Source organism: Eleutherodactylus coqui, chromosome 12 (assembly GCF_035609145.1).
Source record: "Eleutherodactylus coqui strain aEleCoq1 chromosome 12, aEleCoq1.hap1, whole genome shotgun sequence".
Taxonomy (NCBI): domain Eukaryota; kingdom Metazoa; phylum Chordata; class Amphibia; order Anura; family Eleutherodactylidae; genus Eleutherodactylus; species Eleutherodactylus coqui.
In genome coordinates this window covers 81505950-81522815 of record NC_089848.1, presented here as the reverse complement: position 1 = coordinate 81522815, position 16866 = coordinate 81505950, and the positions used below count along the sequence as shown (strand labels likewise).

Below are 16866 nucleotides of genomic sequence, written 5' to 3'. Positions count from 1 at the left end.
GAACCCACTGAAATGAATGGGTTCTATTCTCTGCGTTATGTGCAAAATCACCGCGTATCACAATTATCTGTTTAAGCCCTTAATAGTAAAATGTTTATCCAAAAATGGGCTCATTAAGAATGAATACAATATCCTGTTTACTTTTGGAAAACTCTATAGCAAACAAATAATCACCACAGAATTAAAATAAAGTTAAAATTTCCACTTTAAGGCCTCATGCCCGCGGCCGGGTCGGATTCTGACTGTGAAATATCGCAGCGGAATCAGACCCGGTGCCCCCCAGAGATCCTATACTCACCTCTCTGGATCCGTGGCGAGAGTCTTAGCCGGTAAAACTGGCACTCATGCGCAGTGCGGGGTATACCGTGCCAGAGCTGGCCTGTGACGCAGATTCCCGCTATACTTCCGCTGTGCCTACAGCGCGGAGTATCGTAGGACAGACTGCTTCCATTAACTGCAATGGAAGTCGTCCGTGTAATTTTCCGCAATAAATAGAACGTGCTGCGATTCTCCCCCACGAGAGGAAAGATCGCAGTTGATTTCTGCTCGTGGGCAGGGGAGAATCTGTTAACATACCATGTCTATGGACGACTATTGCTGCGGGATTCGCGGCGGGGGTATACCCGCAAATCACGCAGCGATTATCCGTCTGAGGGCATTGGCCATATTTCATGTTAATAAATTATCAGTAAGAATCTTTTCAAAAGAGAAAACAGTATCCATACCATATATACGTATATCTATCTATGTATCTATCTATCTACACATCTTAGTGCGGCTTCCAGTGGACGTATTTGCACATAGAATCATAGAATGGTAGAGTTGGAAGGGACCTCCATGGTTATCTGGTCCAACCCCCTGCTCAATGTAGGAGTCACTAAATCATCCCAGACAGATGTCTGTCCAGCCTTTGTTTGAAGGCTTTCATTGAAGGAAAACTCACCACCTCCCGTGGCAACCTGTTTCACTCATTGATCACTCTCACTGTCAGAAATTTTTTTCTAATTTCTAATCTTTGTCTCCTCCCTTTCCATTTCATATTATTGCTTCTAGTCTTTCCTTGTGCAGATGAGAATAGGGCTGATCCCTCTGCACTGTGACAGCCCTTCAGATATTTGTAGACAGTTATTAAAGGGGTTGTCCCGCGGCAGCAAGTGGGTCTATACACTTCTGTATGGCCATATTAATGCACTTTGTAATGTACATTGTGCATTAATTATGAGCCATACAGAAGTTATAAAAAGTTTTTTACTTACCTGCTCCGTTGCTAGCGTCCTCGTTCCCATGGAGCCGACTAATTTTCGCCCTCCGATGGCCAAATTAGCCGCGCTTGCGCAGTCCGGGTCTTCTGCTCTCTTCAATGGAGCCGCTCGTGCAGAATGCCGGCTCCGTGTAGCTCCGCCCCGTCACGTGCCGATTCCAGCCAATCAGGAGGCTGGAATCGGCAATGGACCGCACAGAAGAGCTGCGGTCCACGGAGGAAGCAGACCCCGGCGGCCATCTTCAGCAGGTAAGTATGAAGACGCCGGACCGCCGGGATTCAGGTAAGCGCTGAGCGGTTTGTTTTTTTAACCCCTGCATCGGGGTTGTCTCGCGCCGAACGGGGGGGGGTTAAAAAAAAAAAAAAACCCGTTTCGGCGCGGGACAACCCCTTTAAGTCTCCTCTCAGCCTTCTTTTTTTGCAAGAGAAACATTCCCAGATCCTTTAGCCGTTCCCCATAGGACATGATTTGCCGACCGCTCACCATCTTGGTAACTCTTCTCTGAACTTGCTCCAATATGTCTATGTCTTTTTTAAAATGGGGTGCCCAGAACTGGACACAGTATTCCAGATGAGATCTGACTAAGGAAAAGTAGAGGGGGATAATGACCTCACGTGATCTAGACTCTATGCTTCTCTTAATACGTCCCAGAATTGTGTTTGCCTTTTTGGCTGCTGCATCACATTGTTGACTCATGTTCAGTCTATGATCTATTTGTATACCCAAGTCTTTTTCACATGTGCTGCTGCTTAGCCCAATTCCTCCCATTCTGTATGTGCTTTTTTATTTTTCTTGCCCAGATGTAGGACTTTGCATTCCTTCTTGTTAAATACCATTCTGTTAGTCGCCGCCCACTGTGCAAGCTTTTCTAGATCTTTCTGAATACTCTCTCTCGCTTCCCTAGTGTTAGCTATCCCTCTTAGCTTTGTGTTGTCTGCAAATTTGATCAGTTTCCCATCAATTCCCTCCTCCAGATCATTTATAAAAATGTTGAACAACACTGGGCCAAGGACAGAGCCTTGTGGTATCACACTTGATACATTCTTCCATTTGGATGTGCAGCTATTTATGACCACTTTTTGAGTACGATCACTCAGCCAGTTGTGAATCCACCTAACAGTTGCCTTGTCAATCCCATATTTGGTCATTTTTTCAATAAGTATGGTATGAGATACTTTGTCAAATGCTTTACGAAAGTCAAGATATACTATGTCCATCGCATTTCCATGATCAACCTAGTCGGCGATTCTGTCATAAAAGGAAATTAGATTCGTCTGGTATGACTTATTTGTTACAAACCACTGTTGGCTCTGGTTAATTACTCCATTATTATCCAAGTACTTGCCTACATGCTGTTTAATAATTTGTTCAAAGATCTTTCCCGTTATAGAAGTCAGGCTCACAGGCCTGTAGTTTCCTGATTCCACCTTCTTCCCTTTTTTGAAGATAGGCACAACATTTGCCCTTTTCCAATCTTTTGGGACTTCGCCTGTTCTCCAGGAATTTTCAAAGATTATGGCGAGTGATTCAGCAATTGCCTCCGCTGCTTCCTTTAGTATCCTAGAATGTAATTCATCTAGACCTTGAGACTTGAATTAATTTAAATTAGCTATGTGCTCCCTCACCATCTCTCTGCTTATGGAGAGCATGGCATTCTTTTATTTCCCCAATAGCACAGGGAAGATCAGTTGATGTTCCATCTACTTTCTGAGAGAAAACAGATACAAAATAGGAATTTAAAAGTTTATCTTATCAACATCATTCGCAGAGAATAGAACTCATTCACTTCAATGGTTCATCCCATTGTCATATTTAAATGGAATAAATATATCAAAACGTCCAAAACAAAATGAGGAACCCACTCCTGTACTTTATTTCAGCATAAACATACTAATTTAAAAAATAAACAACCATAAATTAAAAACTAATTATTTTTTTAGGTTTTTTACCCCTAATAAAACTAAAAAACAGGGGAAAAAATCTGTGAAAAAAGATATAAAAAAATAGCCATAAGTGTCACGGAAAAGAGAACTTTTAACTTCCAGCACAACAACGACCCAAAGCATACCTCCAAATCAACAAAAAAATGGCTTGACCAGAAGATGATCGGTTTTGGAATGGCCCAGCCAGAGCCCAGACCTGAATCCCAATGAAGACCTGTGTGTTGACCTGAAGAGGGCATTACACACAAGTTGCCCATACAATGTGACAGATTTGGAGAACGTTTGCAAGGAAGAGTGGCCAAAGATTGCCAAGTCAAGATGTGCCATGCTGATAGACACCCAAAAAGACTGAATGCTGTCATAAAGTCAAAGGCCACATCGACAAAGTATTAGTTTAAGGGTGTGTATATTTATGCAACCACATTATCTTTTATTTTTACACCCCAATAGATTTCATTTTGTTTCTCTCTGAGATTGTACAGATAATTAGGGGCTCGTTGAAGGCGGAAATAAATCTGAAATTGATTCATCTTTGTCAGACTTTTTTAACATGGCATTAGATCATGTGATCCGTGAAAACACAAAGACATCACAATGTGTGATGCTTCTCAAAAAATACTAAATATCAATACATAAGTCCAATTCTTGGCTCCACGTTACTTCTGTGTATAATATTATTCTCCTTGCTACATTAACAGCTACAAGTGCTTCCAGGTGTTGAGCTAAGGGCAGATGGGATCTGCTGCTGCGGCTGCTGCTGCACACTTTAACCCAGGGTGAGCCAATAATGGACTCAGGTACAAATAGATGAACCCAAAGTGAGATTCCTGCAATGGGCTGCTATAATGTGCACACGTCCAGGTCCAGTTACAGGTGATCTCTGGGGGAACACATTACAAGTGTAATATTTTACATGGAGCTAAACTCGCATTAATGAGCTGCAGGTGGAGCGAACAACTCGGTGACGGGCAACGCTCGGTCACTTTTAATGGAATTCTCTTTTATATGTTCTGCGTCCAATTTATGTGATTTGTAAAGTATCTCGCTGCTTTCAGGTGTTTTTACACTCCTGTGAAACACAATACGATGTACAGAACCTCTGCAAGAGTTGGCTTATAAATCAGACTCAGTCTTGTCAATGCAAAATTCCTGGTCGAGGGTGTAATTATTGGGGGTGCATAGATAGCAATCGCACCTGCTTGATGGTGCCTAAAGGCCTCTTGCCACATAAGAAGGTACTAGTATTATCATAAATGGAAGATGGTAGGTAGGAGGTTTTGTTTTTTTTTTTTACAAATTTTGCATTGGGGCCCATGAGCTTCAGGTTATATCACAGCAAATTTTTGAGTGACCCCCCATCAGATGAATTATTAAGTCACAGTAATTTATACTATAAATATAGTATCGTATCGTGATCTGGTACCTAAATAATACCGCCATGCAATGCCTTGCAATGACAGAACAGAGTCTTTAAAAAGTGCATATACACATGTGCTCTACACACACAATCACATATACAGTGAAGTCACTACGAATACATGCACATAATATATACATGTATACATATGAGAGGTCACTATATACAGTATACAATTGTCCTTATGTGCTAATTAAAGGGGTTCTGCCATGATTGAAAGTTATTCGCCACCCACAGAATAGGGGATAACTTTCAAGATTGGTAGGGATCCAACCACTGGGATTCCCACCAATCCCAAAAAACGAGCTCCAGCGCATCCTCAAATGCGCATTGCTGCTCCATTCATTTTCATAGGACCGCCAAAGACAACCAAACGCTTGAGTTTAGCTATGTGCAGTGGTCCTATTTAAATTAATATAGCGGCCGTATACATGTCTGACTGCTGCTCTCACGTCAGGACATGTGGAGCCCTGTTCTCGTTATTGGCGGGAGTCCCAATGGTCAGACCCCCAATCTGAAAATTATCCCTTATCTCCTACCATAGGGTATTGAAGGGGTTACTGATAACATTCCTGGTGGGCTAGACTACTGAAGGTTGCCACATAGTGGATGTGAACCCACTGTGCCACTAACCAGTTGTCTTAATTCTGAAAACAGCACCTCAGGGTTTTGGTGGACTTCCGGTTCAGTTCAAACTAATTGGGACCAAACCAAAGTTTTCAAAAGTTTGCTCCTCACTACATTGTAGATTTATATAATCACTACATTGATTATATATTATAAAACAGCGCCACACCCTTCTATAGGTTGTGTGCGATATTACAGCTCAGCCCTTCTCACTCCAATGGAGCTAACCTACCATACCAAATATAACCTAAGAACAAGTGTGGTTCTTTTTCTAGTCACCATGTTTTTCTAATCCTAGACAACTGCTTTAACCCTTTCCAATCCACTGTCTGACGTCTAAAGACATTCTGATTGAAGGCTGTACAGCTTCCGATGTCGGAAGATGTCCGGCAGGATATTCTTACTGTATATTACTGGCCGCTCCGTTGTCGGGGGCCTCTCCAGCATGTCCAATACCGCAGTACTGACTCTAGCTAGTAGATGGCGCCATTGTATAATGGCAGAAAGAGAAAACCCCCTAGGAAACCCTGAATCCAAAATTGGATTGCAAAGGGTTAAGTTGAGCAATGCTCAGAAGCCACAAATCTCCGGGTCATGGATCTTTTTTTTTTTTTTTTTTTAATAATTTTTTTGACTCTGCTGGCATCAATGTAAATTAGAGATGACTTGACAAGGGTCGCATTGCATTTGAGGTGCAGATGGTCATGGCAGGAATTGTTCTGCACTCAGCTGAGTCTGAAACCGCACATTTTTCTCATTGCATAAAGGTTATTTGATTTCCAGTCACTTTAGTTCTCGTAGAGTTGATTTTTTTATGCTCTCTCTCTCTTCTCCATATGTGGAAAGAGTCTCAGTAATATGAGGTGTTCAAAATTTGCATTGAAAACAGCAGATGAGATAACAGATAAGATGTTCTTACATCAGCATTCACATATATAACAGGTAAGTAGATACCCAGATGTAGGAGAGCTGAGTTATTGATTTGCCACCCAACATATGGTTACAGGTAGAGAGATAAGCCAACCAAATCTGGAGAACCCAAATTTGGTTAAACTTTGCTACCGCTTTTCCCACGAAAATAGGACCCTGTCTTATATTAATTTTCACCGCAAAAGAGGCTCTAGGTCTCATTTTCAGGGGAGGTCTTATTATACTTACCTAGCAGGTCCTGGTCCCTCCCGTTGCTCTCCAGAACTCCGACACGCTGAGCTGCTACATTTATTGGCCAATTCATAAATCCCACCTCCATAATGCAATGGCTGGGATTGGTTCTTTGACCGATGCTCAGCCAATCAATGCAGAGCTTGATAAACCAATCACAGCCATTGCATTAGTTCATCGAGCGCTGCATTGATTGGTTCTCGAGCGCTGCTCAGCCAATCAGAGGCATTGCTTCCTGGAGGTGGGATTTATGAATCACGTAACCATGAAATGATCTTCTGTGGGTGAACAAGGACAGCAGGACACATGGCGGAGCTCTGGACAGCAGCTAAAGAGCCAGGACCAAGCCTACTAGGTAAGTATTCCTTTTTTTAATGTAATGCAGCTAGGGTTTATTTTGGGGTGAGGACTTATATTTCAAGCCTCCACGGAAATCCTGAAAAATCGGGGTAGGGCTTTTTTTCAAAGCATGTCTTATTTTTGGGGAAATGGGGTAGGTAGTGAAAAATCATTTTTTGTCAATGGCCAGTTTTTCATAGAATTTCCAGAATTCAATCTGTAGGGTATTGTAGAGAGATTCTGGAAGCTGAGCAAGGAGGAGTGCGTCTGTAAGATGTCTTTTCCTGTTTTCTATAGTCACGCCGGCCAGATGACCTTCCAGATTTCCCAGGCACCTGCTGCAACACAAACTGTTACAGGTCATAAGAGATGCCGATCGCTCCATCCCTTCTTCTCTACACTCTTCAGATATTTTTCTTGGCACGAGAGACTGAACAGGTGTAATTAAGTAGAGCTCAGCTTGTTTATGCTCCTCTTAAAGAGATATGCTGTGCTCAGCGATCTGCACTTAGTGAAATGACTTTTAAAAATAGAAAATAATGTGACTGTCAGATAAGGTGATAGCGAGAGGGATTAGAAATAGAATTTAAAGAATAACTAGGAAATAGTTAGGAATGAGGTAGATAAAAAATGGGTGAACAGATTGTATAGAAATCAGGGGAACCAGAATAAGAACAGTAATGATAAAGAAGATGATAATGTAGAGCTTTATGAGATACCCAAAGAAAGAATTAAAAATGGTCATTGCACTTTGAGATAACTTGCTCCCGAAAATAAGACCTACCCCGATAATAAGCCCTACCCTGATTTTCGGAGGAGGCTTGAAATATAAGCCCTTCTCCGAAAATAAGCCCTAGCAATACTTGAAAGAGGATTCTTTTCTTTCTGGTAACGGGGTTTTGAATTATCCCGCCTCCGACAAGTAAGTGCTGTGATTGGATTGAGCGCCAACCAATCAGAGCCGGCGCTCGATCAGTCACAGCCATTCAGTGAATGCCATCACTAAATGGCTGTGATTGGTTGGATTGAGCGCCGGCTCTGATTGGCTGGCGCTCAATCCAATCACAGCACTCGCTTGCCGGAGACGGGGCAATTCAAAGCCCTGTTACCAGAAAGAAGAGAAGCCTCAGTCAGGCTGACATGGCAACCTGCTGCAGCATCAGAGACCGGCATGAGGACCAGGATGCCATGGACCAAGTGAGTATAAGCCATCCCCCCCCCCCCCCCCAAAAAAAAAGTCACTGTGTGACGCAAAATCTTTTGTCACAAAATTTAATATAAGACAGTGTCTTATTTTCAGGGGGACACGGTATGATAGGCGGTGTGATAACTTAAAAAGTTCACATCACTTTATTTACGTAACATCACTCTAAAGTGCTGACCACTAGGGGTCTCCCTTCCTTTCCATTTGCTGCCCGTAGCATGTTGTCAAATGAAGTTTGTCTCTAGTAGCTAAGATAACAAAACAGAACAGTGGAAGTGGAGGTGGGTGTTGTCTTAGGTTTCCCACAGAAGTCTATGGAGAGCAACCTATTGGATCTGCTGTAGTGACCAGTGAGAAAATTGCAATATTTCAATATGTTTTTATGTAGCTAATTAATCGAAGCAAATAAAAACAAATATAATATAATAGTAAATGCAAGTGTGACGCATCTTTACCATTCTAACTATAGGAATCACTTATGATTCTTCGTGCATTTGAAAAATGTGAGTAATTCCCATGCAATATTGTGTGTTTTTCATTATAAATCATGTGTAAAATTGCAGGTAAACAAGTGCGATATAAGTCCGATTTTCTCTAACCTATATCGCATTCATCCGTGTTAATACAGCCTAAGGGCACATATACTGCGAGCCCGCAATGCCGTTCAGTGGGGGGAGGCAGTTTAGCTCTGCTAAGCTGTTCTCCCCCTTGCTGGCGATCTGCAAGGGGAGGGGCAGGATGGGGGCTGAGCTAGTATGCCCAGCTCCCACCCCCTCTCCACCCCTTGTCTGCAGCCAGCAATGGGAGTGGTTGCGCCGAGGCGGAGCCCATCTCAGCCCCCGCCCCTTCCCATTGCAAACAGCCGAAGAGGAGGAGCAAACTCCCTCCCATCTCTGGCAGCTGTCATAGGCTCCCATAGGAGTCTATGCAGCCACCGCTGGCGTGAAAGTGTCTGGCCGAAATGCACCTTGGCCGGCTGGGGGGTTATACCCGTCATCGCATACTTTGCTGCTGTCAAAAACAAGAAAAATATGACCATTCACTATAGTTTACATCCATGCAGTGATGCCGACAGACTGTAACTGCCCAGGAGGATCGGGGCAGAGGACTGCTGCAAGTGAAGCAAAGGGCAGAAGAGGAGAAACCGGCCCTGGCAGATTACATGGAAGAAAGCAAAGAATGGGCACTGGTTGAAGTGAACAAGCAGAAGCTGCTTAAAGTTGTGGTCGCAGTTCTAATCGGCACACTGGGTGTCATTCCCAAAGACCTAGACTGATACTTGAAACAATTCAATATCGATAAAATGAACATCTGTCAGTGACAAGAGGCGGCACTGCTGGGCTCCACACGCATCTTACACCCCTACATAATGTCATCCAAGGTTTTTGGTTGAACCCGGATGCGCTATGAAGACAGACTGCCAAGTTGTGATCTCATGCGGGTGTTGAACTGCATAATATTAAGTATTGAACCATTTACTATCTAACTCAATCAAAGTCAAAGAGAAAAAAATAGAATAGAATGAAAAGCTACCATTAACATACTAGAGCTACTAACTCATTCTGGTCCTCCAAATACCAGCTTCCAAGATGCCCTGTGCATACAAAATTGCTTTTGTACAGAAGTTGTCAAAATGATGCCCCTTATCTGACATCACTTTTGGCTAAAAATGCATCTCACAAATGTCTTTCTCTCGCTACCCCCATAATGCTGGCAATACTGAGAGTTATCTGCTCCATTTACGTAGTCTCCTCCTGCACTTGCACCGAAAAAAAGTGCGAATCAGCTTAAAAGGAGCAGTGACCTACCGGTATGTATATCATCAATTTTATGGGGAGAGCACGAAATCTGTATGGTACAGCTTCAGCCAATAGCTGCAGAGAAGGAAGTGATGTATTGTTACAATCTGGAGCTTGGTTCAGAGCCTCATGTTGTAACACGAGCAGACAAATAGCGTGGTCAAGAGAAGCCAGGGGTTGGTAACGGGTAGATATCTGTTGCAGTACAAGGGAGTAGGCAGGTGGCATAGTCAGAACTTAGCCAGAGGTCGGTAATGGGTAGCAGCAATCATATAGAGAGGAGTGGGTATAGCAGAGCTAGACTAAAGGCAGAGCACAATAATCACGTAAAGAAAGGAGGCACAAGGCCAGGTTTACATGGGGTGTGCAATCAAGGGACAGGGGGAGCCAATTAATCAGGGAAACAGGAGTAGGAACTAGGAACAAGGACAATGTTCAGCAATGGAGCTATCCAACTCTCTGAATAGCTCAGCAGGAAAAAAAGGGAGAGGGTTATTGAGGATAAGAGACAAGGTTTATATGTGGGGAGGGGGGATGCTTAGAGGTTGGGCACCTTGATATCTGCCTTGTCTATAGAGTTCTTCCAATGTCATGGTTTCACTTAAGCCACTTCTCGTTAAACAGGGGGTGTAGAGGAGCCACTGATAGGCTGACTCAGATCTCAGGGGGTAGTCTGGGCAAGAGCCGTGGACTTCCAGATCCTCATGGTAAGGGAATATTGGTACCAGGATGCCCATGTGTGATCAAAGAGCTCCTCCTGATCCATCAGGAGGGAGGCCAATTTCTCGTTCGTCATTATCCACGACAATTTGACCTTAACGAGGTCAATGCGGACCAAGGCCTTCCTCCAGGAGTGCGCAATAGCCACTCGAACGGATAAAAAGCACAGGGAGATCCATTGTGACATATATGTTTGGGTATATCAGGTATCTGTCTTCCCAAGAGAGCCTCCCACGGGGACTTATGGAAATTCACATTCGTGATGGAGAATATCAAATTATAAACTTGTATACAGAATAGTCTTACTCTAGGGCAATTCCACCAGATGTGTAAGTACAAGCCTTGCCCTCCGCAACCTCGGAAGCATAGACCCGACGTACCTGGGAACATCTTAGAAAGCCTTTTGGGGGTTAGGTAGCAACACATAAGGAATTTATATCTTGCCTCTGAGATAGATATATTGATAGATAGTTTTGCTGTTGTGTTAGCTACTTTATGCCAGTCAGAGGTAGATAATTCCTCCCGTAATGCCTCTTCCCATTTAGTCATGTACAAGAGTTTACCCCGCAGAGTCACAAAATTGGAATACAGTTTGGCAATGGTTCCCGTGCCACCTGAGGTTGTGTTGCAGATACTTGCAAAAATGGACATAGTAGCTAATCCCAATCCTGGCCCACCCTCCACTGCTCCTAGCTATCACCCCCTACCTGACTCTCTAAGAAAATCCCCAAGCCCAACTGCTAGCCCATGCATAGCCTCCCCTGACTCCTTTAAATGTGCCCTCTGGAACTGCCAGTCAGCATGTAATAAACTCCCCACCATCCACGACTTTTTTACTGCTAAATCTTTAAACCTGCTAGCAGCTCTCACAGAAACGTGGATCCATGAGTCTGACACGGCCTCCCCTGATGCACTGTCTTACAATGGCCTGCAGTTCTCCCATACCCCGAGACCAGACGACAGGCATGGCGGAGGAGTAGGTGCTCTTCTTTCCCCGAAATGCACCTACCAGGTCATCCCCCCTGTACCCTCACTCACTTTTCCATCCTTTGAAGTACATATGCTACGGCTTTTCCGTCCGCTGTCCATGCGAGTAGCAGTTATCTACCGCCCCCCAGGTGCTCCTCGCCTGTTTTTGGACCACTTTGCTGCCTGGCTCCCCCACTTCCTATCCTGTGAAATTCCAACCCTCATCTTAGGTGATTTTAACATCCCCACTAATGACCCTATCTCCCCATCTGCCTCTAAGCTTCTTTCGCTCACCTCCTCCCTTGGTCTCTCTCAACTCACAGCCTCTCCCACTCACAGGGATGGCAACACTCTTGATCTGGTCTTCTTCCGTCTCTGCTCTGTTTCCAACTTCACTAACTCCCCTCTCCCGCTCTCGGATCATAAATTCCTCTCTTTCTCTGTCACGCTCCCTACCATCTCTCCAGACCCACCTAGCTACAGTACCTACAGGAACCTTAAGGCCATTCACACCCAGGACTTTGCTGAATCCCTACAGTCCTCTCTGTCCCCCATCTCTCTCCTCTCCTGCCCCAACCTGGCTGCCGCTCACTACAACACCGCTCTCAAACATGCCCTGGATGAAGCGGCGCCCCCCAGAACCCGAGCCATTCGATGTAGAACACGGCAACCCTGGCTCACACCTCAAACACGCTTCATCCGGCGGTGCTCTAGAAGTGCTGAATGGCTGTGGAGGAAATCGCAAACGGCCGCAGACTTCCTCCACTACAAATTCATGCTCAGAACCTACAACCTCGCCCTCCACCATGCCAAACAAGTATACTTCACCTCTCTAGTCTCCTCATTATCGCACAACCCTAAACGGCTCTTTGATACTTTTCACTCCCTTCTCAGCCCAAAACCATAGCCCCCAGTGACGGATCTCAGTGCTGAAGAGTTGGCTGCTTACTTCAAAAAGAAAATAGACGACATCCGTCAGGAAATAACTTCCCAATCCCAGACTAGCCCTGACCCTAGTCTTATCAGCACTGCATCTAGCTCCTGCTCACTGTCTGTACTCAGACCAGCGACAGAGGAAGAAGTCTCCAAATTGCTCTTCTCTGCTCGCCCCACCACCTGCGCTAGGGACCCTCTCCCCTCACACCTCCTCCGTTCCTTCTCTCCAGTGGTTATCTCCCATCTCACCACTATATTCAACCTCTCTCTGACCTCTGGCATCTTTCCCTCTTCTTTCAAACACGCCATCATATCCCCACTGCTAAAGAAACCGACTCTGGACGCGACCGATGCTGCCAACTACCGACCCATCTCAAACCTCCCCTTCATCTCCAAACTACTAGAACGCCTGGTTTACTCCCGCCTTGTAAGCTATTTATCAGAGAACTCTCTCCTAGACCCCCTACAGTCGGGCTTCCGACCTCAACACTCGACAGAAACTGCCCTTACTAGGGTATCCAATGACCTACTGACAGCCAAATCGAGGGGCGATTACTCCCTACTGATCCTCCTTGACCTTTCTGCAGCGTTTGACACTGTTGACCACGAACTCCTCCTCAGTATGCTACGCTTCATTGGCCTAAAGGACACTGCCCTCTCCTGGTTCTCCTCTTACCTATCTGACCGCTCTTTCAGTGTCTCCTTTGCTGGCTCTACCTCCCCTCCTCTTCCCCTTGCTGTTGGGGTCCCCCAGGGCTTGGTCCTTGGCCCCCTTCTCTTCTCTATCTACACAGCCCCAATTGGACAAACCATCAGGAGTTTTGGCCTCCAATACCACCTGTACGCTGATGACACCCAGCTATACACCTCTTCCCGTGACATCTCTGCACCCTTCCTCCAAAACATCACCGACTGTCTGTCCGCTGTCTCTAACACTATGTCCTCTCTCTACCTAAAACTAAACCTCTCTAAAACTGACTTACTGGTATTTCCGCCCTCCACTAACCGACCCCATCCTGACATCTCCATCTCAGTGTGTGGCGCCACCATAACTCCTAGACAACACGCCCGCTGCCTTGGGGTCATATTTGACTCTGATCTCTCTTTTGCCCCCTACATCCAATCTCTGGCCCGAACATGTCAGCTGCACCTCAAGAACATCGCAAGAATCCGCTCTTTTCTCACTGTGGAGACGTTAAAAACGCTTATTGTCGCCCTTATCTAATCCCGGCTCGATTACTGCAACTCGTTGCTGATCGGCCTCCCCTGCACCAGACTCTACCCTCTCCAGTCCATCCTGAATGCGGCAGCCAGGCTCATCTTCCTGTCCAGCCGGTACTCGGACGCCTCTGCCCTGTGCCAGTCACTGCACTGGCTGCCCGTTAAATACAGAATTCAATTCAAACTCGCTACCTTCATCCACAAAGCCCTCCACAGTGCAGCGCCACCCTATATTGCCTCCCTCATCTCAATCCATCAACGAGCCCGGGCTCTCCGCTCTGCTAATGAAACCAGACTGAGTGCCCCTTTCATTCGAACTTCTCATTCCCGCCTCTAAGACTTCTCCAGAGCAGCACCTGTCCTCTGGAACGCACTACCAAAGGCTACCCAAGCAATCCAGGACTCGCAGAACTTCAGGCGTGCTATAAAAACGCACCTCTTCAGGGAGGCATACCGCATTCCCTAAACAAACCTCTCTGTACTCCGCCTGATAACATGCTCCCTGACCTACTGACTGCAATCCCTGCTAGCCATCATAAACCGCTCCTGCAGTCACACCGTTTCTGCCGTCACACGGCTAAATGATTGAAAGCGCTGCGGAATAAGTTGGCGCTATACAAATAAAGATTATTATTATATTATTATTAAATGTCTGACCATTGTCTATGTGTATAACATCCCTCACTCTCCACCTCGCCATACTGCGCACATCTCCTGCCCCTTTACCCTCTGTATCACCCCATTACTTGTAGTATGTAAGCTAGTTGGAGCAGGACCCTCACCCCTATTGTTTCCATCAACTGATTACTATATGTAACCGTGGTTCTGTAATGTTTGTATTTTGTCTTTCTGTATTCCCCCTGTCTATGTAAGCGCTGCGGAATATGTTGGCGCTATACAAATAAAGATTATTATTATTAATGTGTCAGAGACAACAGAAAATGTTCAATCTGCTGCGGAAGATTTCTGCATTTGGGATTGAGTGTACTGCATGGAAGAACTCCAACGGGTGGAATACTAGTCTGTTTACTACATTGGCGATCCGCGTAATACCTTTTACAATCCACCACTTAAAGTTATTAACCCTTTCCAATCCACTGTCTGACATTTGAAGACATTCTGATTGAAGGCTGTACAGCTCTGATATCGGAAGACGTCCGGCAGGGTATTCTTACTGTATATTACTGGCCGCTCTGTTGTCGGGGACCGCAGTACTGGCTCTAGCCAGCAGATGGCACCATTGTATAATGACAGAAAGAGAAAACACCCTAGGAAACCCTGAATCTAAAATTGGATTGCAAAGGGTTAATATCCTGGCTCAGAGGGAATGCCAGATTACCGAAAAGATTCATCGGGAGGTGTTTTGTCATTAATTCATATCTTTTGGCTAATCTGTCTCACATCTCGAGTGAGGCAGAGAGGTCTGGGCACATAACTGCAGGTCTTTTCTTCGCCTCACACCAAAGAGTTTGTTCAATCGGCATGGGGAACACCGCCAGTGATTCAATATCAACCTAAGAGGGTCTATGAATTCAGGAGAATAAAATAGACAATTGTGCCAAGCAGGCATTTTTAAGACATTGAAGTAAGTTGGATGTTGGTTTCCAACCTTACTCTACAGTTGACGTCTCTTGACTCATTGTCTTGACTTATGTATCTTTCCTTGCGAGGCTTCACATTCCAGAATGTGTTTCTGAAAATAACTCCAGTTGATGCGCTAATGTTACGCTGGCTGACCTGAACAAATGGTTATATTCTGAAAATAATATTTTATTTCTATATATGGTAGCATAGATAGCTGAGGTTGTCATTTGATACCACATTTCCCGTTATCAGGATGTGTTTCCAATGGTTTTCCATATGTAAGGGGCTCACCCTAGGGTGTTAAATTTCTATGTAGATGGACTGGGAAAATTTACCAAAACTTGCACGCAAAATTATCCTATGTGCCAAAAGTTGCACTAAATTTTAGCGCAGCAGAACGGAGCATGCCTAATGAACACTTGTTGATTGGCTAAGGCTGACACATAAAAGGACAATTTCTGCTGGGCAGCAGGGAGTGTGCAGGGTGCTGGACAATGAACTGGGTGCTAGTGGTGCACGCTGAGAAGAAGCGTAACAGTCTGAGCAGCAGGGAGCAGCATCCAAGAGAGGGGAGAAACAGCAGGAGCTGCTGGGAGAAGACAGCGGGCGCTGGACTGGCCAACCAAGAGCTGCTTACTACCTGGAAACATCAGAACAGCATGTTTGTGCTGCATCCCCAACCTTGCGGAACATCTGGATTGTGGCAATAACCAAGGCGAGAAGTAGTGGAATCATGCTTCTGTCCTTGTAAAAGCCTGGATTGGCAGTGGTGATGACTCCCACACATTGGACACATTGGACACATTGGAACTGTAAGTGAGGCTGGTCTCAAACCAGATCTTACATGTGCACACCATTAGAGACATAGTTAGTACCCAACAGGCCTATTGTGCAGGAAAGCATTACACTGAAGGACTAGGGCCATTTAGTAAAGTTTCACTACTCACGGTTACAATTTGAGATAGTTTCACATTCAGAAGGGCGCAAACTTTAATTTCATATTTTGTACAAAGTGATATCATTCCTAGGATCTAGTTAGCTGTAGTTAGTGACAAGTTGTTCAAAAGGTAAAAATCATTTGATTAATTATCATCATTCCATTGCTCAACTTTTTTTTTTCATTTCTGTGTTTTTAAATAAATTTTGCACATTTTGGTTACTCCATCTGCTGTATCACATCCTGAATCCTGCATTGCTATACCACCTGCGACACATAGTCTAGGAAGATGTGAGTTATGGGATCTCAGAAGACAGTTATACTGATAAACCTTGACTTCAAAACTCCACGCCTGACAATGGAGTAGAACAGAACTGCTATCTGTTTCTAACCAAAAGAATTTTGAAAATAGCTATTTATTAGCAAATAAAGAAAAGATGGAAATGAGTCAATATTATTCCTTTGACTTTTACTTTATGGACCCCATTATGACTTACCCAAGAAAAATATTTTTGAAGGAAGGACTGGCGTAAAGCTGTAGTTAAGTTGTAATCTTCTGAGCTGTGGTGAGTTTGATGACCGGCCCAAATTATGTTAACTTCTGTAGAAAAAATAAGAGCAATAAAATGATAAATAATTTACCCAAAATATGGCTGATCAAAGTCACAAATGGTAAATTTTGAGTCAATGGTAAAGAATATTAGGAATATAAAGAATTGAAGGGAATGGAAACACACAGGAGATGAT

General features: G+C 44.5%; 1 protein-coding gene across 1 annotated transcript in view; it reads right to left on the bottom strand.

Moving 5' to 3' along the window:
• AGMO (alkylglycerol monooxygenase) overlaps positions 1-16866 on the bottom strand; it is a 200225-nt gene that overhangs the window by 118497 nt on the left and 64862 nt on the right. Inside the window, exon 5 of the mRNA XM_066585575.1 lies at positions 16617-16720. Coding sequence (XP_066441672.1) covers positions 16617-16720 — 104 coding nt within the window. The remainder of the gene's footprint in view (positions 1-16616; positions 16721-16866) is intronic.